The sequence below is a fragment of the Mastigoproctus giganteus genome, chromosome 1 (genome assembly GCF_048544385.1).
Source record: "Mastigoproctus giganteus isolate SK-2022 chromosome 1, ASM4854438v1, whole genome shotgun sequence".
Taxonomy (NCBI): Eukaryota; Metazoa; Arthropoda; class Arachnida; order Uropygi; family Thelyphonidae; genus Mastigoproctus; species Mastigoproctus giganteus.
The window spans coordinates 254,776,780-254,802,372 of NC_143575.1; the positions used below are offsets into that span (position 1 = coordinate 254,776,780).

Below are 25,593 nucleotides of genomic sequence, written 5' to 3' on the forward strand. Positions count from 1 at the left end.
CATAGAAATAACTCATACTCTTTTTTAAAAACCTGTTTTCTCTCATAAGATATCTTTTTTATGTTTCTGTTTTTAATGAAGTACTGAATATTATATGTTTGAATCAAAAATGAGGAATACGAAAATATCGAAATACGCTGAGGAAAAATTCTTTCTTCGTAATTTATGTACAGTACGTTGCTCTGTTGGTTGATTTGCTTGTGCGCCACCCATTAGTAGTTGTGTTGGATTTTTTTTTTTTTTTTTATTACTTCGTTGGGATTTTCTACTTCACGTTTAAATAATACATGAACTACGAAGTGGTATGTGTGGTTCATTGTGGATTACGAAAGAAAAAAGTGTTGTAATAAAGTGGTGTTTAAAGGCCATCTAGAGACAGCTGTAAGGGAGAAAAATAGAACTGCACATAATGTCTCCAATCGTAAAATGTGTTTCATACGATTAGGCTACCGATTCGTGACGTCAGACTGTAAGCTGTAGACCGGCATTTTGAAAGTGTTTGTGTTGTTTACGCTTGTTAATTTAGTGCTATATCAGATAAGGTTATTGTTTAAATCTAAGTACAATGGCAACGGACAGCATTAATAAATCACGGTTACAACATTTTAAAAATAAAGGAAAAGATCAAGATGTAAGTATTACTATCATTCGAAACTGACATAAAACGTCTTTGTTTGAGTTCATCTAAGCCTAACATGTACGTTTTATCGTCCTGCGACCATTAGGTTATTCATTAGTTAGGCTTATATTTCTAAAAATTTCTTGCACGTTTTTAGAGCTTTTTTTACTTTATGCTGGGCTGCACGATAACTAACTTGAGCGAATCTGTGTATATGTAAAAGTTCTGATTAAAAAAGTGTTATATAAAAAGATTTTCACTGATATTCATATTTAGTAAGAAACAGGCTTCTTAATTAGTCATTTTTGACGAATCAAGTACATTTATTTTACATTAGAAATGGTTGTGAACTGTGGCATTGCTAGAATATGTACTCTGGAAGTCACGCAAGGCAGCATATATACTGGGGAGGATACGATATATATATATATAAAATATGTACATAGCTCGAAAGCAGTTATCAGATTTTTGATGAAAGTATTTTAATCCTTCGTATAATCTGAGAGAGGGAGCGCCTGTTTGTTTTCGGGTGGTGCTAGGTCCATAAAGTATATCCCAATCTGCAATTTAAATCAGCCACTTATCCTCAAGCCATTTATTTTCTCGATTTCCATATCAAAGTTGTTAAACATCAGCTGTCCGTTGAATTCTGTAACAGATACTTTATTCACTGTGACCAAATTAGCGAATAGTTTCGGTTAATAGTAATTTCTGACTTTATTTTTATTACATAAAATTACAACACATGACAGCATTCACTTCGTTGGTAGGCGTGGGCTGTTATATGCATATCATTTATATTTATGGCTAAGGCGAATATTTCAACAGATGTATTATATAATACATCTATCACGCAAAATGCGTAATTGATGTAACCCATTAAATATTCCCCAACTTTCCATCGAACTGCACAGTAATTTTGAATAAAAATCAAGCATGAGTTACTTTCCTTTTAATGAAAGCAATTATTATTATGTAAAATGTGAAGTACACAGTTTAAATCATTCACTTATGCTGTAATCATTTGTTATTTATTTTAGTATTAGTAGTGGCAGCTGAACTCCAGATCATGGGTACACCTTGTCACCTCATTGCAGGCATGGCCAAATTCGGGACGGATTCAAGCCAAAGAAGTGTGGTTTTTTCAATAGACTCATTTTTGGCTACTGATAAAAGGTTAGGTTAGTTTATGCCAGTAATTCGGGACAGATTCAAGCAAAAGAAGCCACTTCCTCCAGAAGTGTATCCATAAACTGGAGTATAACCATAGTGGCAACTGATGCAGGGAAGCAAGCTTAGATTAGCCGAAAAAAATCCATCTTCTCCAATAATTTGTCTAATACTTCTTGGATTACGTAAATTAGAGAAGATGAATAAGTTTGTTCCACTAGTCAATTACTCTCTGGCTGAAAGCAAATTTTCACACATCTAACCTGCAACAACCTTTTTCAAATTTACATCCCCTTAGGCTATTGTCTGATTAAGGAGGAAAGAATGTCAGCATTTAGTTTACTCAATCTATTTAAAGCTTTAAACACTTCACAAAGTTCTCCTCTCCAGGTTCTAGTTTATAGAATGAAAGTCTTTTGTAGTAAGAAGGATGGTTGCATGACATCTGTCATGCAACCATCCTTCACTTTAAATTTACCCTTTTATGTCCTTGTTAATTTTCATGTCAAAAGATTGTTTGTTAAACCTCAGCTGTTAACTATATCCTATAATAGGGACCATATAGCCAAGTTGGCGGGGTTTTGGAAGGCTGCATCTCTCTTTCTCCTGGAAGTTTAGGTTTTTCATCACACAAAATGGTCAAAATGACTATAAAATACATGTAGTTTGCAGACAATATACTGACACCTGTGTTGCACTACTTGGGTTGATTCACATTCTAAACCAAATAACAAACATACTTCTTTTGCAAATTTAGAGATATGACAAAATGGGCCTGGTAAAGCCAGATCAGAAATTCTGCCACATTTATTGGTATTGTCAACCAGTAACAAAAAACTTTTGTGAATTTTATTGAACATTGTTAGTATTCCTCAAGTATAGCAAAAGTTCCCCACCTGTATAAATTATATTTTTTAATTTGAATTATATAGCCATGAAAAATTCTTTAAGGCTCCATTTTAGTGTTAAAGTGCTCCCAGTGTTAATTTTCCATATAACTTTCATTTCATTTGGCACCTCTGTAGCCAGGTGGGCAGGAGCAGCAGCATACGCTTCTTGATTAGACCTGGGTTTGAGTCCGTGACCACTAAATACGGAGGATGCAGAAAGATCAGGGAATGACCACTGCATATCTCCAGAGCAATATAGCCTTAGTTGCTAATGCTCCTAAAAACCAAAAAACAAACAAACATAACTTTCATTTGCTTTTGTTTTCACATGCTTCTCAACTGAAAAAAGCAATCAGGGAAATTTGTTTTGGATTACAGAGCTTGTTTCTGAAAATAATTTTTCATCTTATTATCTAACAGTGTTGGAATTAAGAATAAATTTTTAAAATTTCTCATTTTCAAATATGTTCATTTTTTTTATTTGATTGTTGAAATCTCTATATAAATGTGCCTGCTGCTGTAAAAGATTTGATGCACTTACTAGAACATTAAAAGTTATACATATATAGTTCAAAATTGGGAGAGCAGGTAGATGCTTATAATTCTATCCTTACTTTTCCTGTTTTTGTGTGCTTTTGATTCATCTTGTTTGTTTTATCATTTTATGTTGCTAATTGACATTTGTTGTTGTTGCATTATCATTAGTATTGTGAACTTGTAAAAAAATTTTAGACAGTGTACGGATGCTATGTAGCCTTATTTCATTTGGCACAAATTCTGAACCAAACAACAAACTGCCAGGCTTAAAATACATAAACCTAACAGCATCCCTGGTGTTATATTAAAAGTCTAAGAGAGAGAAGCATAAATGAAAAACTTTGGACAAAGTTAGTTTCTCCAACTTCTTTAACAGCTCCAACTGTGGAGGAGCCTGTATTACAGCAAACAGCTCTTGGAATTTTGTTGATACAGTATGTTTTATTTATTTATTTTTTTTTTTAATGAAAATCACGATTCATATTTCTTTTATGAATAATTCACACTTTGTAACTGCAATAAATTAAGTTAGTAGTATTATTGGTGGTAAATGATGCAAGAAAGCAAGCTTACATAGTATCAGCCTAAAAAACCTTCCCAAATCCTGCCCAACTCTTCTAATAATTTGATTAGATCTCTCTTCCTTAAATTTATTAAAATTAACCATTTCCAAAACACCAGATGGAGGTTTGTTTTACTCTGTGGCTGAAAGCAAATTTCTGCACATGTCTTGCAACCATCCTTCAGTTTAAATTTATACCTCTTAGTGTGTTATCTATGCAAGGAGAAAAGATGATTGGCATTCATCATACTCTTTCTTGGTGATTCCCTTCTCTCTCTCTCTCTCTCTCTCTCTCTCTCTCTCTCTCTCTCTCTCTCTCTCAGGGTAACGCGGAAATTTTTTTTAGCTGGTGCATATAGTACTAGCCATATAGTGCAGGCTTTCTTGCACTATATGGCTAGTAATAATAATAATACTCAATACATTCAAAGCCTTAAACAACTCAGTCAGAACTTGAGTACCTAGTACCTGCAAGAAGTTCCATTTGAGTTGTATTGCAGTTTCCAGATACTTACTGCATTTTTTCAAAACTGAAGCCTTTCTCCATAAGAATATCCCTTTAACTCACTAATCTTGTCCTTCTTACATCATTCTAGCAGATCCACATCCTTCCTAAGATGAAGTGTCCATATCTGTATGGACACTTCACCTTATAACTGCTAGCCTTAGAATCACCTTATAACTGCTAGCAAAATTCCTGTATGTTGTTGAAAGAAACCCAATGAGATGTCCTAGCAGCCCATCTGTACTACTCTAATAACTGCACATCTGACTGCACAATTACTCTCAGGTCTTTTTCATTCTACACTATCCTCTGTGTAAAATTGAAACAGTTTGTATGTTATTCTGGGGTTACTATCCATATGCAGTACCTTGCATTTGTCAGTGTTAAACTTCAGTTGCCATTTCTCAGCTCATCTGCCTAATTTTTCTAGACCTTGTTGCAGTAGCATACCTTGATTACTGTCATTAACCACCCTGTCAACCTTTATATCATCTGCAACTCCTCAGACATTAGGCCCGATATGCCTTTATCAGTATAATTAATAAATTTTGAAAGCAACAAGGGGCTCAACACCCTATGTGAGCCCACTAATAACATTAGTCCAAGAAGAGCAGAACTCATTCATAACTACTGTGTTCTACTCAACCACCCTTTTATCCATAGCAGTAACTTGCCCCTAATGCCACACTGCTCCAGTTTGTACAGCTTTTATGTGGCACAGTATCTAAAGCTTTTCTGAAGTCCAAATATATAATATCAAAATTATTTTTTGCATTTATAATTGCATTCCTCTCTAGATGGTCCTGCATTAATTTTTAATCAGTGACCTCATTATTTTCCCTAGAACTGAAGTCAAGCTTACAGGTCTGTAATTACTCACTTCACTGTTTGATATCTCTTTGTGAATTTGGATATAAATGCATATCTTCAATCCATAAGCATCTCCCTTGAATCCTAGATGCTCTTATAATTATGGATAAAGGTTTGCCAACCTCATTTGTTGATTTTCTTAATATAATTGGACAGATACCATCAACCTCAGATTCCTTATTTATGTATAGCTTAAAATTCTCTTCAACTTTCCTCCCGGTTATCACTAAAGCATTTAGCTCCCGTAGTTTTATATACCTCTGAAATCCCCATTCCTAAAGAATTCCTCTTGTGTTAAATGTAGATATAAAGTATCTATTCATTTTGTCAGGAACCTGAGCAGGATCAACAGTTATACCATTCTTATCTAGTGGACCTCTGTAGTTCACCCCTTTCCTTCTAGTATTTGGTGTATATAAAGAAGTATTTGCTACTTTGCTTTGTCAGAAACTTTCATAATCTGCCTTAGCTTGCCTAACCCTTGTTGTGAATTGATTGCAGAAGTTTGTCTACTGAAGGCATCTTCCTTTTTTTCTATATTAGCCGGGGTAATTTATATGTATCCCACACGTTTTTCTTCTCTTCCACAAGTCTCATCTGACATCCATTTAGGTGTAAACCTTGAACACTATCTCTTAGTTTGTATAAAAAGCTTAGTAGCTTCTACAGCTACTATGTCCCTGATTGCTTCCAATTTAGAATTTGCTGGTGGTAACATCATCAGCTGTCCCACTGAATAGATTTTAAAAACTGTCCAAGCCCACTGTAGTCACCTTTACAAAAGCAAAAGGCATTCCCTTAGCCTCTGACAGTAGTTATATTCTTAAATATATCTTGCATCATTATGATTAATTTGACCTAGTGGATATTTTTAATGTTTGATGAGTTATTGCTGATAATCAGATCAAGAGTATTGCTTTTTCTTGTTGCCTCTCTAACGTGCTTCTATAGGAAACAGTCATTCAGTGAATCCAGAAAATTTTTGCTACTGTATGAGTGACCAACCACAAGTTCCAATCAATATCTGGAAAATTAAAAGTTTCTCATTATAAAACATTCAATTAACTGGCTACTCCTCCTGCCTGTGTAGTTGTTCATTATGTTCATCACAGTCATTCAGCTTACTGCAGACTCATTGTCATTTTAGTTTTCCCCAGGGCTTCTCACACCAAACTGACTAAACATTATGCTGGTCACCTCTGTTAACTGACAGACTAGAGAGACTTCGTTAGAGATGGGTCATTAATTAACCTTATTGCCCTCTTTTGAATGGAAACTAGAAGCCTGAGAGAGATTTGGGGGACACTCCATCCAGATGTAGAAACAATATTTCATGGTAGGGCAGATTTGTGATTTGTACAGAGTGAACAGCTGTTTAGAAGAAAAATAATGCTGAGAGTGAAAGAGAAAACCATTTTAGATGCAGAAGCAATATTTGTGATGCGCTTATACCAAGTGAGAGAGAGAGATTTGAATTCACGGTAATCCCTAATAGAGATATATGATCTTGCCTAGAAATCTGTCATCAAGGATAAGCTTAGGAGCAGAAGAATCCTTTTTGTGAGATATAAGGTAGGACTGAATCTTAGAAGGATTGAAATCAACTAAGTTATCTTTGTCTCCATTGGAGATCAACATTTAAGGAGTGATAGTGGATATTCAAGAAGTTGAAGCTGTTTATGCAGAGCAGGGTTTCTACTTTTCTCAAACTGAAAAGTGGAATGCAGTGTGCTATTATTAACACAACTAAGGATGGGATTTCATTCGGTCATATATAAGACCTTTATGCGAAAGATGATCAAAAGTCTTAGAAATGTGAAGAGCATTTGCTTGAGTTTCACAAAACTTTTCCGTGGAATTTGTCCAAAAATGAGTAACAAGCCAGTAGGTCGACACTGATGTAATTCTTACTGTTGACCATTGATCAGATGGAAGGTTTCTAAATAATTTAGGAGTGAGCAGTCAGAGAGATGGGTTTCTTCCTTACTTTAGAAAGAGTAGAAGTGCAATGTGACATTAATTAATGGATGGAAGGGATTTGTCACCCTTTTTAGGAACTGTCTGGATATGAACAAATTTCCAAGCAGAAGAGAAAACACCATTTGAATAAGAAAGAAAGAATAATCCATGTTAGCATATACGGAACAATCATAAGCTGAGGAGCACAGGTTTTGAGAACAAGTGGAGAAATACCATTAGGGCCTGGTTGTTTTCTTGGTATCAGGATTGTTCAAAATTCTTCTGTCTTTTTGATAGAACACCACAAGAGGCATTGAATGGAGTGTACTGGGAATGGTAGGAAGTGATTTACCAAGATCATCAATACACAAAAGAAGAAAAGTAGGATTGATCCATGTTAGCATATAGTAATTTATTCTTGCCCTTGGCTTTCAAGAATAAATCATGGATTATTACTGTATGCTAACGTGCCTGAAATGTAATGTACTGCATATTGATTAACTTGCAAACTCTTGTATCATTTGAAAAGACTCAACCAGGAATCAAGTTTGCTATTAATCAGAATTGAATTGGTTAATTTTTTAAATAAATTGTGCAATAGAAAATTATTTTATAGAATGAATAACTGATATTGTAAATCACCCTTTTTAGGATAGACTTACAACAATAAGTATTGAATCAATAGTGTAATGCATGAAAGAGTTTCATATGTATTTTTTATTAATTTGGGTATAATCGGAAAAAATTCAGCCACAGGTGGTTTTTAACTCCTCAAATAGGCCTCTGAGGTTGGGTATATTCATATTACGTTCTTAGTGTTTTTTCACAACCTTTCATGGAGTAAAATAAAATTAAAATAAAATAAAACAAAACAAATCTTGATAACTATCAAGTGTTTTTATTTATTAGGTGGTTTTTATTTGGTTATTTTTTTTTTCCACCAACCATTCTGTTTGACAGAAAAATTAAAGTTGATATGAGTGATTTCAATAAAATTTCATCTCACTGGGAGTTTACTGAATGTCAAACTGTAATAATCTTTATATTACTCATAACTTGATAATTAACGATTTTTGAAAGTTTGACTTGAATCACAGATGTTTGAGAATGTGTGCTGGTAAATGTTAGGAGTTAGTACCATAGTTATAAGTTAGTAATCTTTTAAGAATAGCGATGAAGGCGTAATTCAAATAGCAGAAGACTACTATAGAGAATTATACAAGGAGCGAGGGAATGATGCCAGCAGTGGGGAAGATGGATTGCAAAGTAGCAAACATACAACATACCCTATATTCTTCCTGTTGAGGTAGAACATGCATTGAAGAAAATGAAGAATCAGAAAGCCCCGGGGGAAGATGAAGTTACTGTAGAGTTGTTAAAATTGGGAGGAAGAGACATAACACAAAAACTGGCAAGGCTCTTCACAAAGTGCATTAGAAAAGGTGTGACGCCTAAGCAGTGGAATAATGCAATCATAGTTTTGCTGCATAAGAAAGGAGATAAATCAGAAATTGGAAATTATAAGTTGTTCACAAGGGTCATTACTAACAGATTAGAAAGAATACTTGATGAGAATCAGCCGAAAGAGCAAGCTCGCTTTAGGACAGGATTCTCAACTATGGATCACCTTCACGTAATATCACAGCTAATGGAGAAAGCAAATGAATATAAAACACCATTATGCCTGGCATTTGTGGATTATGAAAAGGCATTTGACTCCATACAGCATAAGGCAATGTTTTGGGCACTGGAAAGACAAGGCATAGATACCCCACATATTATGATTTTGAAGAAAATATATGAGAGTGCTACCTCCTTTATCAGACTAGACAAAGACAGTAGGAAATTTAAAATCGAGAAAGGAGTTCGACAAGGAGACACAATATCTCCGAAGCTGTTTACTGCTGCCCTTGAGGAAGCTTTAAGAAGATTAGACTGGTCGCAGAAAGGAGTCACTGTGAACGGAGAGTACCTAAACCATTTACGATTTGCAGATGACATTGTGGTCATAAGCCACGATCCCAAAGAATAGAGGAAAATCTTAATCAGTTATGCACAGTTAGTAATGATTTTGGACTAAAGATGAATATGGCTAAAACAAAAGTAATGATGAACAAGTATGCCACAGAAAGGGAAATAATGATTGAAGGAACAGTAATTGAAAAGGTGGAGTCGTATACTTATCTGGGACAAATTATTAGCTGTAATAATGATATATGGCTGGAAGTCAAGAGAAGAATAAATTTTGGATGGATAGCATTCAGGAAATATAGTCACATACTGAAGAGCAATATCCCAGTTTGTCTGAAATGTAAAATAATGAACCAATGTATTCTCCCCACCATGACTTATGGAAGTGAAACTTGGGCACTCACCAAAAGAATGGAAGAGAAGCTGAGAATTACACAGTGAAGAATGGAACAAATTATATTGGGAATCAGACTGTTAGATAAGAAGAGAAACACATGGATTAGGCAGCAAACTTAAGTAAACGACATTCTTATCAAAACTAATGAACTAAAATGGTCTTGGGCAGGACATATAGCTCGAAGATATGATGACAGACGGACTAAGAAAATAATAGAATGGTACCCAAGAGGAGCTAGAAGAAAACCTGGAAGACAAAGGCGGAGATGGATAGATGAAATTCATGAGTTTTTGGGTAGTAAACGGATGGCCAGTGCTGAAAACAGAAGTAACTGGAAAGATGCTGGAGAGGCCTTCATCCTGCAGTGGATTGAAAGAACCTGGAAATATACTGGCTTAGATCAGCTTGTATACTGTGTGTTAGTTTAAAAATAATGAATACTTTAATAAGTGTTCTTTATAGAAAACATTAAATCCATGTATTTATTAATGTTGTTTAGAAATAATATTCCATTTCTATTACATGGAAAGAAGTACATGTACTTTAGAAGTAAGAACAGATTTTAATCTGATTTTACCTTGGTCTTTTTACTTGATAAATTTTAGAGAGAATCCAGAAACAGCCTGTATGTTATTTAGCAACTGATTGTACTGGAAGTTGGGGATCTATATACCTTTTTTAAAGATTAACACTAATTATATTTTATTGCATTTTCTGTATACGGTACTTCCTTAATTTCTGTATACAGGAACTCCCTGACTTACATAATAGTTGATTTACGGAAATTCGACATTACATAAGTTTTTGCTGCCCGGTGCAAACTTAAAAATATCGTGGAAATGTATTTTGCATCCCGTAGGAATAAATGGAGTTATCGTGAAAATATCGTAATGTGAACCCAATAACACGTGGTTTTTTTTTTTTTTTTTTGTAATTCGTTCCAAGTCCTTGGAAGTTGAAATTTTCACTATATTACTAAGCTATTTATCTCTCTAAAAGGTCATATTTATAATGGAAATTGCACTACCCTTTCATCGTTATTATATGTTCCCATTATAAGAATTAATTTTGAATACCTTTGTGATATTTTTCTAAAGCACGTTTCTGCAATTGTGTGGGTTTTTATGCTATTATCGTGAAATGTGTTCCCCTTCACTGAAATTTTCAATCATATAAAAAACAAATAAATTTTCAGAATCTTCTCTTCATTCCTATTTACTTCTTACCATGGTTGAAGGGAAAGGAATCAAAGAAAAGTGCAAGTGGTGGTAGTGCCAGGAAACGAAACAAAATTGATTTAGAAATGAAGATGAAAATGATTAAGAAGTACGAAGCAGGACAAAGTTTGTCATCTATTAAAAGGGAATTAGGTCTCGCTGCTTCAACAGTGTATACTCTTTTAAAGGACAGTGTGCGTATAAAAGAACATGTCAAAGGATCAATGCACTTAAGATCAACAGTGTTCAGATGCTATATCGAAGATGGAACAGCTGTTAATAATATGGATGGAAAATCAGATTCAGAAGCGAGTGCCCCTGGGTCTAATGACCATTCAAGCAAAAGCAACAAGTATTTATAAAGATATTAAGGATAAGTATGGCAAACCCCCGTACGTAAGACAGCCTCTGTAGCCGAGTGGGCAGGAGCGGGAGTTCAGTAGCACACGCTCTTTGAGTAGACCGGGGTTCAAGCCCCTGACTGCTGAATACGGTCCATCTGCCAACCCGCACTGGACCAGCGTGGCAGATTAGGGTCCATTTCCCTCAGCATGAATTGTTGAGGAGGCTTCCACCCTGCAGTGGGTTGATAATGGCTGCACTTTACTCTTTTTTTTTTTTTATGGCGAACCCCAACCCATGTTCGTGGCAAGCAGTGGGAGGTTTAATAGGTTCAAGCATCATGCTGGTTTCCATAATGTTAAAGTATGCGGTGACGTTGCCAGTGCTGATTCTACAGCTGCAGAGAAATTTTGTGATGGGTTGGAAAAAATTATTGATGAAGTCGGCTATTCAACACTGCAAATTTTTAATGTTTACGAGACTGCTCTGTATTGGAAAAAAATGCAGGATCGAACATACATTGCCAAAGAGGAAAATACAATGCCAGGTTTCAAGGCATCAAAAAATAAGGCCACGCTCTTGCTTGGGGCTAATGCAGCAGAAAATTACAGATTAAAACCACTGCCTGTGTACTTTTCTGTATTTCCTGTGTACCATTCTGGAAATTCTCATACATTTAAGGGCATCAATAAAGCCACCCTACCTGTGCATTTCCAATCGAACCAGAGAGCATGGATAGCAACATGCTCTTTGAGGATTGGTTTAAATGCTGCTTCATTCCCAAGGTTGAAAAATATTGTAAAGACAACAATGTTCCTTTCAAGATTTTGCTTCTATTAGATAGTGCTCCTAGACATCCTATACATCTAGATGATTTCAATTCGAATGTGAGAGTCATATTTCTACCGCCAAACCACGACTTCACTCATCCAACCTATGGATCAGGATGTTATCTTGAATTTAAAAGCATAATATTTATGCCCAACATTTGCTCAGGCATTATCTGCAGTAGACGATGAGAAATATTTTATGTTAAGAGACTTGGAAATCTTACAATATTTACCACACCATCTTAAACATTAATAAGGCTTGGGTGGAAATTACTAAAAGTTGTTTAAATGGTGCATGGAAGAAAATATGCCCATGGCACGTAAAAAGGCTCAAAGGATTTGAAAAAACCTAATCATATGAAGAGGTTACAGATAAAGTTGTAAAGGTTGCAGAGCTACTTCAGTTGAAGGTTGATGCCAAAGGTGTGGAGGAGTTAATAGAGGAAGAAGAGAAGGAATTATCTAATGAAGAACTTATTGATTTGCAGGCTGCGATAGTGAAAGAAGAAAATGCTGATGAAGCTCAAGTTGAACCAAATGAGGAGCTGAGATGCTTCATCACCAGAGAGATGGCAATGGCATTTCGTGAAATTGAATCGGCAATGGCCAAGGTTTCAGAAGATGGATCCTGACAGCAAATGATTCTTAAAGGTTAACAGAGGGGTGAATGATATGATTGCTTGCTACAAAGAAATCTACAATGAAAAGATAAAAGCCGCCATCCAGTCATCCATTAATGTGTTCTTTCGTAAGATGGAGCCGTCGACCCTTTCTAAATCTCAACAGCCCTCAACTTCCGCAGTGGTGTACTTATCAGCAGGCACCTCTGTAGCCAGGTGGGAAGGAGCCGCAGTGCGTAGCACACGCTTCTTGATTTAGACCGGGATTCGAGCCCGTCACCACCAAATACGGAGGATGCGGAAAGGTCAGGGAATGACCACCGCATATCCCGGAGCAATATGGCCTTAGTTGCTAATGCTCCTAAAAACCAAATAACTAACTTATCAGCTGAAGACGTCGATTCTGGCAGTGATGCTTGAGAGGTAAAACTTACTGACGTTATGCCTGTCTCCTCTCTTTTTATAATTTTGTAACTTTTTAAATCGTGCTTTTGTAATTTTTCCTGCGCATGAGATAAAAAATTGAATAAATACAATAAATTATTCTGCTTCCGTGTTCGTTGAACATTTCTTTTTTGATTCAATCAATTCAACGAGCACAGTTGCAATTGCTGCACAAGCATGGGGGAAATTCCAACTTATGTAGCATTCCAAGGAATGCAACCCTTACTCAGAAGGGGAGTTCCTGTAGTTCTTTCAAAACTTAATACTTTCTTCCAACAAAATGGCTATAAATAAATAGATCTGATTGGCAAGAAATTTTAGATTTATTCTAGACTGTATAGTGGGAGATACAAGTACATACAAAAAAAAAAAAGAAAAAAAAGTGATATGAAAGTACATGGGGGAAATAACTTTTGATTAGATCATTTCTGTTCATAGAGAAGATGGATATGATAATACTATAGCAGATAAACAGAATCAAAAACAAGAATACAGTAGGTAAACGTGAAATAAACTTATTGCAAAACAAAACTAATTTATCTTAATAGGTGATATGAAATCTTGATTAGTGACTGTGAATGTTGTAATTTAAAAAATAACTTCTTACAACAAATGAATTTTAGGGGAGAGCACAGAAAATAAAAAACCAGCTGAGCATTATTTTATTGTTTTGTTTTTTTTTTTTAATAGCAAACCAAGCACAAGAAGTTAGTCTGTAGTATTCAAGTAACATACATAGTAGAAAAGGAGATAAACTGGGCAAATTATACTAGAGAAATATTACATACTTTTTATGACTTAAAACTAATGAATTAGAAGGTAGAATATATTCGTATTAAAAGTGGCAAAATGAGGCACAGAAGCAAGCATATACAGCATCAGCCATAAAAGAAAAAACACTTTCTCTGCCCATTCAATCTAATAATTTGTCCAATCCTTCTTTAAATTTATTCAGATTACCTATTTCCCTAACACTATGTGGAAGTTTATTCCAACAGTCAATTGTCATTTCTTTTTTATTAGTAGTGGCAAATGATGCAAAAAAGCAAGCTTATAAAGCATCAGCCAAAAAACACTATACACTTCACCCATTCATACCCTCAAAGAATTTGTCTAGTCCTTCCTTGAATTTATTGAAACCACCCACTGACTGAAGGGAAACTTCTGCACATCTATCCTGCAACTGTCCTTCCTCAACTTGAATTTATTTTCCCTTATGCGTGTAGTCTCGGAAAGAGAAAAAAATAGCAGCAACATTTAGCTTATCAATACATTCAAGATGTTAAACACCTCAATCATATCTCCCTGCAGGTGCAATGTCTCCAGATGCTGCAATTTGTAGCCTTTTTTTTGGTAAGAGCACTTTCCCTTCACGTAACCTATATGGTTGCCCTTCTCAGCACCTGTTCCAACATATCTACATCCTCCCTAAAGTGAAGCCTCCAGATTTGCATACAGTACTCAAGATGCAGCCCAACTATGGCCTTCTACAAGGGGATAATCACTTCCTTATTCTGGCTAGCAAAGTTTCTATATATCATTGACTAAACCCCATGTCTTGGCAGCCTGTCTGCACTAATCAGAGAATTTAAAAAAGAATTTGTGGAAGCAAATTTGTGCACATCTGTCCTGCAAATATCATTTTTCCAATTTCAGTTTGACTCCTTATGTGTATATGCATTCCTTACTCTTCTTGGCAAGAAAGAATAAGGAAAGAATACACACATGCACAAGGAGTCACAAATTGAAATTCTTTCTTTTGACTATTTTTTTTTTTTTTTTTTGGAATTAGCTGGAGTGTATGCAAATATTAACCATAATTTCCCCTTCCCCTTTGAAAAGAGATTTCAAGTGGAACAATTTAAATTTTAGGGAAGCACTCTTTTATCAGTTTGGCATGCTCTTCTATTTTCCCCACTCCCCCAGGTAACAGTAAGTAGTCAGTCTGTCACATTTTGTACACAAGTATATTCAACTGTTATTAACCCAGCAGTGCATGTCCTCTGAACTGTAATAAAAAGTTGCACTTAACAGGTGCTCAAATTCTTTTTTATTTCTGGGAAATGCGGTGGTGTTTTTTGTTTTTTTTTTAAGATCTTATTTGCAGTGTACCTTGACCTTTTGCTAATGGTTTACGTTAATGCCTTGACCTTTTGCTAATGGTTTACGTTAATTATTATATATAATTTTAATGAAAAATTTTTGGAAATTTAATATTTTTTTTCGCATATTAGAAAAACTCTTTACATATGGTGGACACGTACACAACACCCTTCACGTCTACAGACCAGGGGTTAATTATTTTCATTGATACAAAACTTTTATTTAAAAAAAATATATATGTGTATGTAATGGATACTATTAATCAATTTCATTTTTGAGTTTAATTCAAAATTTCTGCACTATTGAGCACTTGAAATTTCAAAATTATGTATTTGAACATATAGACCAACAAAACAATTAGTTGCTTGTGATATTTAGGACAACAGATTGAATACGTGTGTCTTCGTGCTTTGTTGGCTTTCAGCACTGCAATTAGAATATATGGTTAACCCGTTTTCTCTGTTTGCACGTATACCAGCTGTAACTGAAGAATGAAGGATTTCCACCACAAAAGATGGGGCACAGCAAACGTGTTAATGAGTGGCAAATTGGAGTGATAGCAGTTGGCAGGTCTAAAGGACATCCTGTCAGAAAAGTAATTGAATTTACTGACTTGTTCAGAATGAACAGTAATAAGAGTTTAAGGAATAGTGAGTAAAAATACCAGAAGTCGGTGGCACATTTGTGGTTGAAAGCCTGGGCAAAGTAATCATGATGAATATTGCATCTAGTAAACATAAAACAATTCAAGCAAGACAAGAACTGTTGCAAACAATTAATGAAGGACTTCATCAGCTGACTTCTGAAAGAATACTGTTCCCCAAAAAAGAGCAATGTTAACAGCTGTGCCTAAAAATAACTAATAAGGGCTAAAAGGCATAAAAACCAGACTGTTTATGATTGGAAAGCTGTGATATGCTCTGACAAATGCAAAATTTGCCTTTATTTTAATGATGCCGGGCAAGTTCACAGAAGTAATGAAACATTTCATCCAGGTTGTGTGCAAGGTGTTATATAAACTAGTAGCCGGCCAGTGATGCTGTAGAGGTGATTTAACTATTAAAAGTAGGTTTCCTATGTGAAATACCAACAAGGATGAATCAAGCTGCCTATACAAATATTCTGGATGATCATGTTGTGCCTTTTGCTGAACATTTGAGGGACACTCATTATTTCAATACTCCTGTGATAGCTTTCCAGTTCAGATAGCCTATACTGTTTAAAACTGGCATAAGAAAATGGTAGGGAATTTAAACTGGTCAGCTAAGTTAGCAGATTGAAATTGTATAGACAAGGTATGGTGTTATCTTGAATGGAAAGTGAAAGCACAATAGCATCCACAAAACATGAATGAATTACAGACCCAATTGTTTTCAGAATGGTCTAATACTGATATAAACTATTTAAGGAGTCTACTTGAATCCCTACCATTGAGAATTCATGAAGTGATTTGTTCTGATGGAGGTTTTACATATTGGAACACAGGTGACTGATTTTTTGTCCAGTGTCTGTATTTCTGCTTATATGTTATGTCATATTATTTAAATAAATATATATATACAAAGGGTACTAGGAAAGTTTTGCAATATGAGGCAACAATGAATCACAGGAAGCTGCTTGTTGCTGCATGTTGAGACATGTTCATACGTGCATAGTAGCCGCCGCGCCAAGTGGATGGGCTCAGTTATTCATTAGTAGTGAGAGTGTAAAGTGCTTGCGATGGCATCGTGGTCACGAAATGAGATAAGGACATTTTTGCGGTATAATTTCGTGCGTGGTTTAACCATAGACCAGTGCTTAGAAGAAATGACTCTTGCACTAGATGATGATTGTCCACATCGTACAACGATATTCAGGTGGTATAGAGAATTCCAAAGGGGAAATTTCACTCTGGAGGATTCTGAGAGGTCAGGAAGGCCACGAACGTCAGTTATGGAGGAAAACGTTACTGTTGTGAGGAAAATGCTTGACGAAAACAGGCGAGTGACCTACCAACAGATAGAGGATACTTTGGGCCTAAATGCACCAGCAATTCGTTCGATTCTGCAAGATCATTTGCACGTGAAGAAACTTTGTTCTCTCTGGGTGCCGCATCAACTGACTGAAGAGCAGATGACACGACGTGTGACTTGGTGCCGGGAGATGTTAAAAAAGTTTGATAAGGGACAATCTCGGTATGTGAACAACATCGTGACAGGTGACGAGACTTGGCTCTACTATTACGATCTGCCGACCAAGGCTCAAAACAAAGTTTGGGTCTTTGATGATGACGACACACCCGTAATTGTCAGAAAATCCCGATCTGTAAAGAAGAAAATGATAGCTGTATTTTTCAAATCGAGTGGAATTGTGGAACGTGTCGTTTTGGACACGCAGAAGACAGTCACAGCTAAGTGGTATACTGAACAATGCCTGCCTAAAGTCATTGGATCTATGAAGAACCTGCGGCCAAAGTCAAGAATGGACACCTGGTACCTCCATCACGATAATGCTGCAGCTCACCGCGCCAAAGCCTGCACCGAATATTTGACCACGACAGGACTGAAACTTCTCGAGCACCCTCCCTACAGTCCAGACCTTGCTCCCTGCGACTTTGCACTGTTCCCGCATGTGAAAATGAAGCTAAAAGGGAGGCGGTTTTCCAGTGATGAGGACCTTCTACAGGCTTGGGACAACGAGTGTGCTTTACTCCCTAGTGAAACTTGGCAGAACTGGTTTAAAGATTGGTTTCAGAGGATGGAGAGGTGTATTGAATGTAGAGGAAATTACTTTGAAAAAATTAAATAAACAAAGCTGTATTGCAAAACTTTCCTAGTACCCTTTGTACGTATATAAAAAATTATATTGTCATATATTGCATTTCTTCAAGTGTCAACCACCAGAATTGCATGATAAGACAACAGTATAGTGTCCTCTGTTTCTAACATAAAGTACAGTAACCCCCCCCCCCTCCGCTATTCGCGGTATCTGTATTCGCGTATTCGCGATCGCCGATTTAATATAAAATTAGCGAAAAAATTGAGTTATTAGACAAAATTTCTAATGGTGAAAGTGTCTCCTCAGTGGCAAAACATTATAAAATCAATGAGTCAATGGTACGATCAATCAAAAAATCCGCCATAGTGTCCGTGAAAACGCGCTAATTGCTTCAAAAATTTGCTCTGTAACTCGTGATGTTAAATTAGAAAAAATGGAAAAGGCTTTAAATCTGTGGATAGAAGACCGAACTCAAAATAAAATTCCGTTAAGTTCACTCATCATTCGTGAAAAGGCAAAACTCCTTTATCAACACTTGAGCGAAACTGGTGATAGCACTGGGGGGGATAAGTTTTTTTGCTAGCAAAGGCGCTGCTGGTTTGAAAGATTTGTTTGAAATTTCTAATAAATATTACATTTAATATTAAATTGTTTGTTATTTTCATTTCGATGCCATATGCTTGCATTTCACTGTGTACTGTCTATGTACATAGTCATATTATGAAGGTACATATAATACATACATAGACAAAATTTTAGACTAGTTTTTCTTATATATTTCATACTTTGGAACGGAACCCCTTTATTACTATGGGAGCCATAACTCAGTATTCGCATTTTCGGTATTCGTGACATTTCTCAGGAACGTAACCCCCGCGAATAGCGGGGGTTTACTGTATATGCTATGGCAAAATAAAATTAATGAATGGCATTAAGGCGGGAAAAAAAAGAAAGAAAAATCCAAAGTAGAATATTTTATGTAAAAATAAGGGTATAAGGGAGGATATATAGGAAGTCAGCATGTAATTTAATGTTGACACAACAGAGGAACAAACCCAAAATATATATATATATAGATGAAAAAATAAAAATAAAGAACTATAAATATAGGATAAAGCCAAGAGTAGCAAGAGGCCAATGTCTGGAATAGTGATATGAATGAAGCACATGGAAGTAAAAACAGTAAGTAGCATGTGGCAGATATATATATATATATAGAGAGAGAGAGGGAGAAACAAAACCAGTGTATACACTGATGAGCCAAAACATTGACTACCTGCCTCCGTAGCTGAGTGGTCAGGAGTGGGAGTGCAGCTCTTTGGGTAGACCAGGGTTCAGGCCCCTGACTGCTAAATATAGTCGATCTGCCAACCCGCACTGGACTATCGTGGCCGATTATGGTCCATTTCCCTTAGCATGAATTGTTGAAGAGGCTTCCATCCTGCAGTGGGTTGATAAAGGCTGCATTTTACCTAATATGATGTTGATCCTCCATGTGCAGTCAAAACAGCTCGTACCTGGTGAGGCATGGACACTACAAGATTTCTAAATGTGTCTTATGGTATCTGGTACCGACAGGACACATCTTGAGTGCTGTGTACAGATCTTGAGGTGTCGTTTTAGGAAGGATGTAGAACTGCTGTAGTGGATACAGAGAAAGGCAACAAGATTGGTGAAGGGAACAAAGGGGTCTCTTAACAAGAAATTGAATTCCTCAAATTGCAGTATCCAGAGACTATGAATTTGAGACAATCTGATTGAGGTGCTTAAGGCTTTCAGTGGATTGAGCAAGCTCAATGCTGGTGGAATTCTTCTTGCCCAGACTATGCACATGTGGGAGCATAGTCTGGGCAAGATGAAATGGGAAGATTTTTTTTTTTTGGCTGATGCTGTATAATCTTGCTTTCTTGCATCATTTGCCACTGCCATTAATACTATTTCCAGGTTGAAATTAGAAGTTTAAATGATTTGTTGTTAAGTTTATAGCAAACACAATTCACTTTTTTTTTTTTACAGGATCACATTTTTCCTAAATGAATCTGTCCTGTTTTCTTTGTTTAGTGACTGGTCTACATAGAGATCGAGGTTATTCATTAGGTGTATTGCCGAGTTCGACAAGTGGTTATCAAATTTATTGGCCAATTCAGGTTCAGAGTTAACTTTGAGTTGCAGGGAAACATGCTGATGTATTTCTCACACTCATTCCAGGAAATCCTCAGTTCTCTTTCATTTTAAATGATTAATATATATATATATATATATATACACAGTGCTGCCACTTTGGTGGGACAAACCACACACAAATGGTTTGTCCCACAATTGCAAGTCACATGACCACAGTTGTGGATATAAATGCAGCAGAACAACTTTTCTAGTATCAGTTAAGCGTACAAACTGTAGAAGGAGGGGGGAAAAGGAGTGATCTAACGGACTTCAAACATGGCATGGTAGTAGGTGCAAGACATGCTGGATAAAGCATCCCCGAAATGGTAGTTCTCCTGAACTTTATGCACACCAGTTTCAAGAGTGTATCCAGAATGGTGCAAAGAACAGAAAACATCCTCTCAACAGCACTCCTGTGGAAGAAAATCGCTTGTTGATGAGAGAAGGATGGTTGAATTGTGCAAGCAAACAGACTGGCTACAATGTCGCACATCACGTCAGAATACAACCTTGGTGTGCAGAACAAAATATTGCAATGGACCATTAGTTGCACTTTGTCGCGAATGGACTACAACAAGTGACGGCCACATTGTGTACCTTTGTAATCAATGAAGGACAACAGAGCATGCCTTCTGGAGTTTTGGTCTGATGAGTCAAAGTTCCTGGTGCATCATGTTGATGGAAGGCTCAAAATTTGGCGAAAACAACATGAATCCCTGGACCCGTCATGTCTGATGACTACCGTGCAGGGTGGTGGGGGCAGTGTTATGGTGTGGGGAATGTTTTCTTTGCACACATTGAGGCCATTGATACCCATAGATTCACATCTGAATGCCACATTGTTGCTGACCAAGTGCATCCATTCATGTTGACAGTTTATCCTCAGTCAGATGGTTACCTCCAGCAGGATAATGCACTGGTGCACAAAGCCCAAAGCACTATGGAATGGTTCCAGGAACATGACAATGACTTTTCTTTGCTGCAGTGGCCCGCTCAGTCTGCAGATCTCAATCCTATTGAACATCTTTGGGATGAGCTGGAAAGGGCTGTTCGCTGCAGGCCTACACCTCCGTCGAATCTCAAGAAACTGCATGACACTCATGTCTGCATGGTACTCCATTCCTGCACGTTTTCAGTATCTTGTTCAATCCATGACTAGACGAATTCAGGCTGTTTTGAAGGCTAAAGGAGGCTCAACACACTAGTAGGTAGGTGTACCTAATAAAGTGGTAGCACAGTGTGTGTGTGTGTGTGCGCGCGTGTGTATATATATGTATATATATATATTTTTTTATTTATTTTTTTTAAAAAAAAAAATTTTTATGAGAACCTCAAGCATGAGCAGTATTAGTACTGAGGCGTAGCTAGGTTTTTGGTGCCCTTGGCAAATTCATGGCTACACACCTTTTTTTGATAATTGGTAAAATCATAATAAATAAGTAGTACAGTCATACCTCTGTTTAATGAGCTTCTTTATAGCAATTTTTTCTATTAGCGAAATTTTTTGAATTCCCCTTGGTAATTACATTTAAAACAGTTTCTGTAGAATGAAGAAAATTTTCCATATAAAGAATGGATTACGAGAGACTTTACTGGGTATGCATTGTTTGCTAGAAGGATTAAGTTTCAGACAAACTGGGATATTGCTCTTCAGTATGTGACTATATTTCCTGAATGCTATCCATCCAAAATTTATTCTTCTCTTGACTTCCAGCCATTTATCATTATTACAGCTAATAACTTGTCCCAGATAAGTATATGACTCCACCTTTTCAATTACTGTTCCTTCAATCATTATTTCCCTTTCTGTGGCATACTTGTTCATCATTACTTTTGTTTTAGCCATATTCATCTTTAATCCGAAATCCTTATTAACTGTACATAACTGATTAAGATTTTCCTCTAATTCTTTGGGACCTTGGCTTATGACCACAATGTCATCTGCAAATCTTAAATGGTTTAGGTACGCTCCATTCACATTGACTCCTTTCTGTGACCAGTCCAATCTTCTGAAAGTTTCTTCAAGGGCAGCAGTAAACAGCTTCAGAGATATTGTCTCTCCTTGTCGAACTCCTTTCTCAATTTTAAATTTGCTACTGCCTTTGTCTAGTCTGATAAGGGTGGTAGCGTTCTCTTATATTTTCTTCAAAATCATAATGTATGAGGTGTCTATGCCTTGTCTTTCCAGTGCCCAAAACTTTGCCTTATGCTGTATGGAGTCAAATGCCTTTTCATAATCCACAAATGCTAGGCATAATGGTGTTTTATGTTCATTTGCTTTCTCAATTAGCTGCGATATTACATGAAGGTGATCCATAGTTGAGAATCCTATCCTAAAGCCAGCTTGCTCTTTCAGTTGATTCTCGTCAAGTATTCTTTCTAATCTGTTAGTAATGACCCTTGTGAACAACAAGCTAATTATCTGTAATTTCCAATTTATGATTTATCTCCTTTCTTATGCAGCAAAATTATGATTGCATTATTCCACTCCTTAGGTGTCACGCCTTTCCTAATGTATTTTGTAGAGTCTTGCCAGTTTCTGTGTCATGTCTCTTCCACCTAATTTTAACAACTGTACAGTAACTTCATCTTCATCCGGGGCTTTCTAATTCTTCATTTCTTCAATGCGTGTTCTACCTCATCAGGAAGGATATATTATTATTATTATTATTATTATTATTATTATTAGCCATGTGGTGCAAGGAAGCCTGAGGCTTATGTTGCACCTGGCAAAAAAAAAATATATATATATTTCTGAATTATTCAGAGAGAGAGAAGTAGAAGGGAATCACCAAGAAAGATAAGAATGATGATATCCAGCTCAGGATCCTGGGTGTGCCAAGCCCATACTCACCAGATGTGAGCCCCTGGGGGGTATGTCGTATGTGTTGCTAATTTGCGATTCTTCTTCCCTATTGCTTGTATCATTTCCCTGCTCCTTATATAATTCTTTATAGTAGTCTTCTGCTATTTATAAATACACCATAGCTATTCTTCAGTTTTAGTATCATTTGTCTTTCTGTATTACTGCTGATTTAAGTAATTTGTTTTCCATTAATGCTTGTTCTACTTTTCTTGTGTTAAATCTTCTTATGTCCTCTCTGAGTCTCTTTCTAATGGCTTTGCATAACCCAGTATATTCAGTTTTGTCCTTGTCAGTGTTTATTTTGCTCCTCATTTGTAATCTTCAGTTCATCATGACAAGTGTTTCTTGACTAATTTTTTCTTTTTTGGATTTCTTTTTACCTATAGGTTTCTCAGGGCTTTATCACTTTGAAAATTGTTGTATTCCTCGTTGATATCTTGATCCCGAAAGGTCTTCAAAAGTTCAAACTTGTTCCTTAGTTCCAGTACATACTGCTTTTTCTCCTCTTCTGTTATCTCAAAGATCATATTATTTACTCGAATCAGTTTTTTCTTTCTTTTCTTACATCTATATGAAGTGTGCACCTTACCATTCTGTGATCACTTCCAACATTTACCTCAGGGTGGTAACATTGTTCATGACATATCTTTGGTTAGTGGGGATGGGGCCAATTTCATTAGTTGTTAATCCATTTAGGCTCTTCCATGTCCACTTTCTGTTCACCCTTTTCTTGAAAAAAAAAGTGTTCATTACTACATTACTAACATTCCTCGATTCTGCAAATTCCGTAAGGCTTTCATTTCTTCAACCAATTCCAAAATTTCCTTTCTGTGCTATTTTCTCTTTTCAACCTTAGCATTGATGTTCCCCGTAATGATGGTGTAGTGAGTTTTATGTTTATCTAGAAATCTCAGTTTTGGTATACATTTCTTTAATCTCATTATCATCATCATTGTGTTGGTGCATATATCATTATAACCTTTAGTTGTACCTCTTGGAAATCTGAGTAGTAGTCTTGAAACCCTTGGTGGTGTACTTCTGAATTCCAAAATGTTGTTTTTATATCTTTATGGACCAGAACTCCAACCCTACCATTGTCTTTCACTGTTTTCATTGGTGTACAGCAGATTTCCACTTGATAAACTTATAAGTGATTCATTTCTTCTTGTTTCAGCCAAGCTGATGATATTCTAATTCCTTTTCTAGATCTAATATCCTGTCTTTACCAATGAGGAATCTGTGTTGTAACAGGCCAAGTTCAGTTTCTGTGCAGACAGCGTGGTCGTACCTAGAGATTCTTAGCCCCCTCTTTTTCCACTCTGATCCGCTCACTGCCGTAAGAGGAGGAATGAAAGCCACTGGGTAGTGAGGACCATTTGTTTTGTCTTGTTGTCATATTGCTGGAGGGTTTGGTCTTTTCCGCTTCACACTGACCAGACGTCTTGAAGAGAACCAATCTACACATTTGTTGCCACCAAAGTGATGTAACAGGGCTTACCTTCGGGAATGTGTACATGAGTGGATTTCCGGAGGCAAGCAAACTGGACTTTTCCTAAATCTTCTAAAATAGAAAAATATTGGATCCATCAGTGTTTTAGACTGTGTCTGATAACACACAATGCCTTTTCTCCTCTAAGCCCTGCTAGGAGTATAGTAAAGAAATTATACAGATTTGAAGTATTAGTCAAGTCGGCAAATGTAGGCATTATAGTGATATTGGAAACATTATGCATCTTGTATATAGTGGATGTGTAATTTGAAAATGGTGAGTACAGTGTATGCAGAAAGGACATGCTTGTGTGCATATATATTTATGTCTAGGCAGTTTGCCAGATAGCATTTCTGCATAACCAGTCATTTGTGTTTATGTAGTTTTGTGAGTTTAGCATTTTGTTTTGTGTTGTGTGACTGGCCATTTAGCACTTGGAAATTTGCTGGCTAGTTCCTATCCCTTGCTGTGACAAGACAGTCCATCAGTACCATTCATTGATACTCTGTTCAGGAACATTGAGGTTTCAGGTGGTACACCCTTTAAAACATGCATATATATTTAAAAATATATATATGTATAGAAAGACTTGTGCGTGTGTGTGTGTGTTCAAAGGATTCCTGCAAAGCCAGTTTGTTCTAAATCGTGGTTTTTCAGCTCGCATGTGGTCTCTCTCATTTACTAGGTACACACTTGCAGTGAGAATACCCAGTAAAAAATAATAATAATAAAACAAACTCAAATAAATAAATAAAACAAAAAAAAATAAACTTCCTTTATATTGCATCTTATGCAATATGAAAGGAAGAACTTGGATTGAAGGATATTTAGGAGTAGAAATTGCATTTAGTGTTGATACCAGTATTAGGAAATGATAAAGGAAACATCTGTTGGGGACGATTGCAAGATATGCATTGGGGTGGGTACTATGTTCCTCCCACATTTGGCAGCATTACATAGTCTAACTGTCACTGCTTTGCAGATACAGTATAAGCAGTGTAATAATGCTCACTGTATTCCAAGTATTCTTTCTAGATCCAAGGTAATCTATTCCATTGGTGCTGTACCACATTCAGGAAAGGCTGTAATCAACCTTTTTTTTTTTTTTTAAATAAAAAAAAGTAAAAAAAAAAAAAAAATATATATATATATATATATATATATGTATAGAAAGGCATCTGTGTATGCAGCTTTGTTACAGTAGTTCAAAGGATTCCCTCAAGTCTGCCTTGTGTCACAGTGTCAAGCTTTTTGCAAAGCCAGTTTGTTCTAAATCATGAGT

At 36.2% G+C, this 25,593-nt stretch overlaps 1 protein-coding gene across 2 annotated transcripts in view; it reads left to right on the plus strand.

The window, feature by feature from the left end:
* The first annotated feature begins 268 nt into the window (after positions 1-268).
* Positions 269-25,593, plus strand: part of Kap-alpha3 (karyopherin alpha3) — a 173,166-nt gene continuing 147,841 nt past the window's right edge. For both annotated transcript variants that reach the window (XM_090376955.1, XM_090376962.1), the window contains exon 1: positions 269-631. In XM_090376955.1, coding sequence (XP_090233081.1) covers positions 566-631 — 66 coding nt within the window. In that variant the 5' untranslated portion in view covers positions 269-565. The remainder of the gene's footprint in view (positions 632-25,593) is intronic.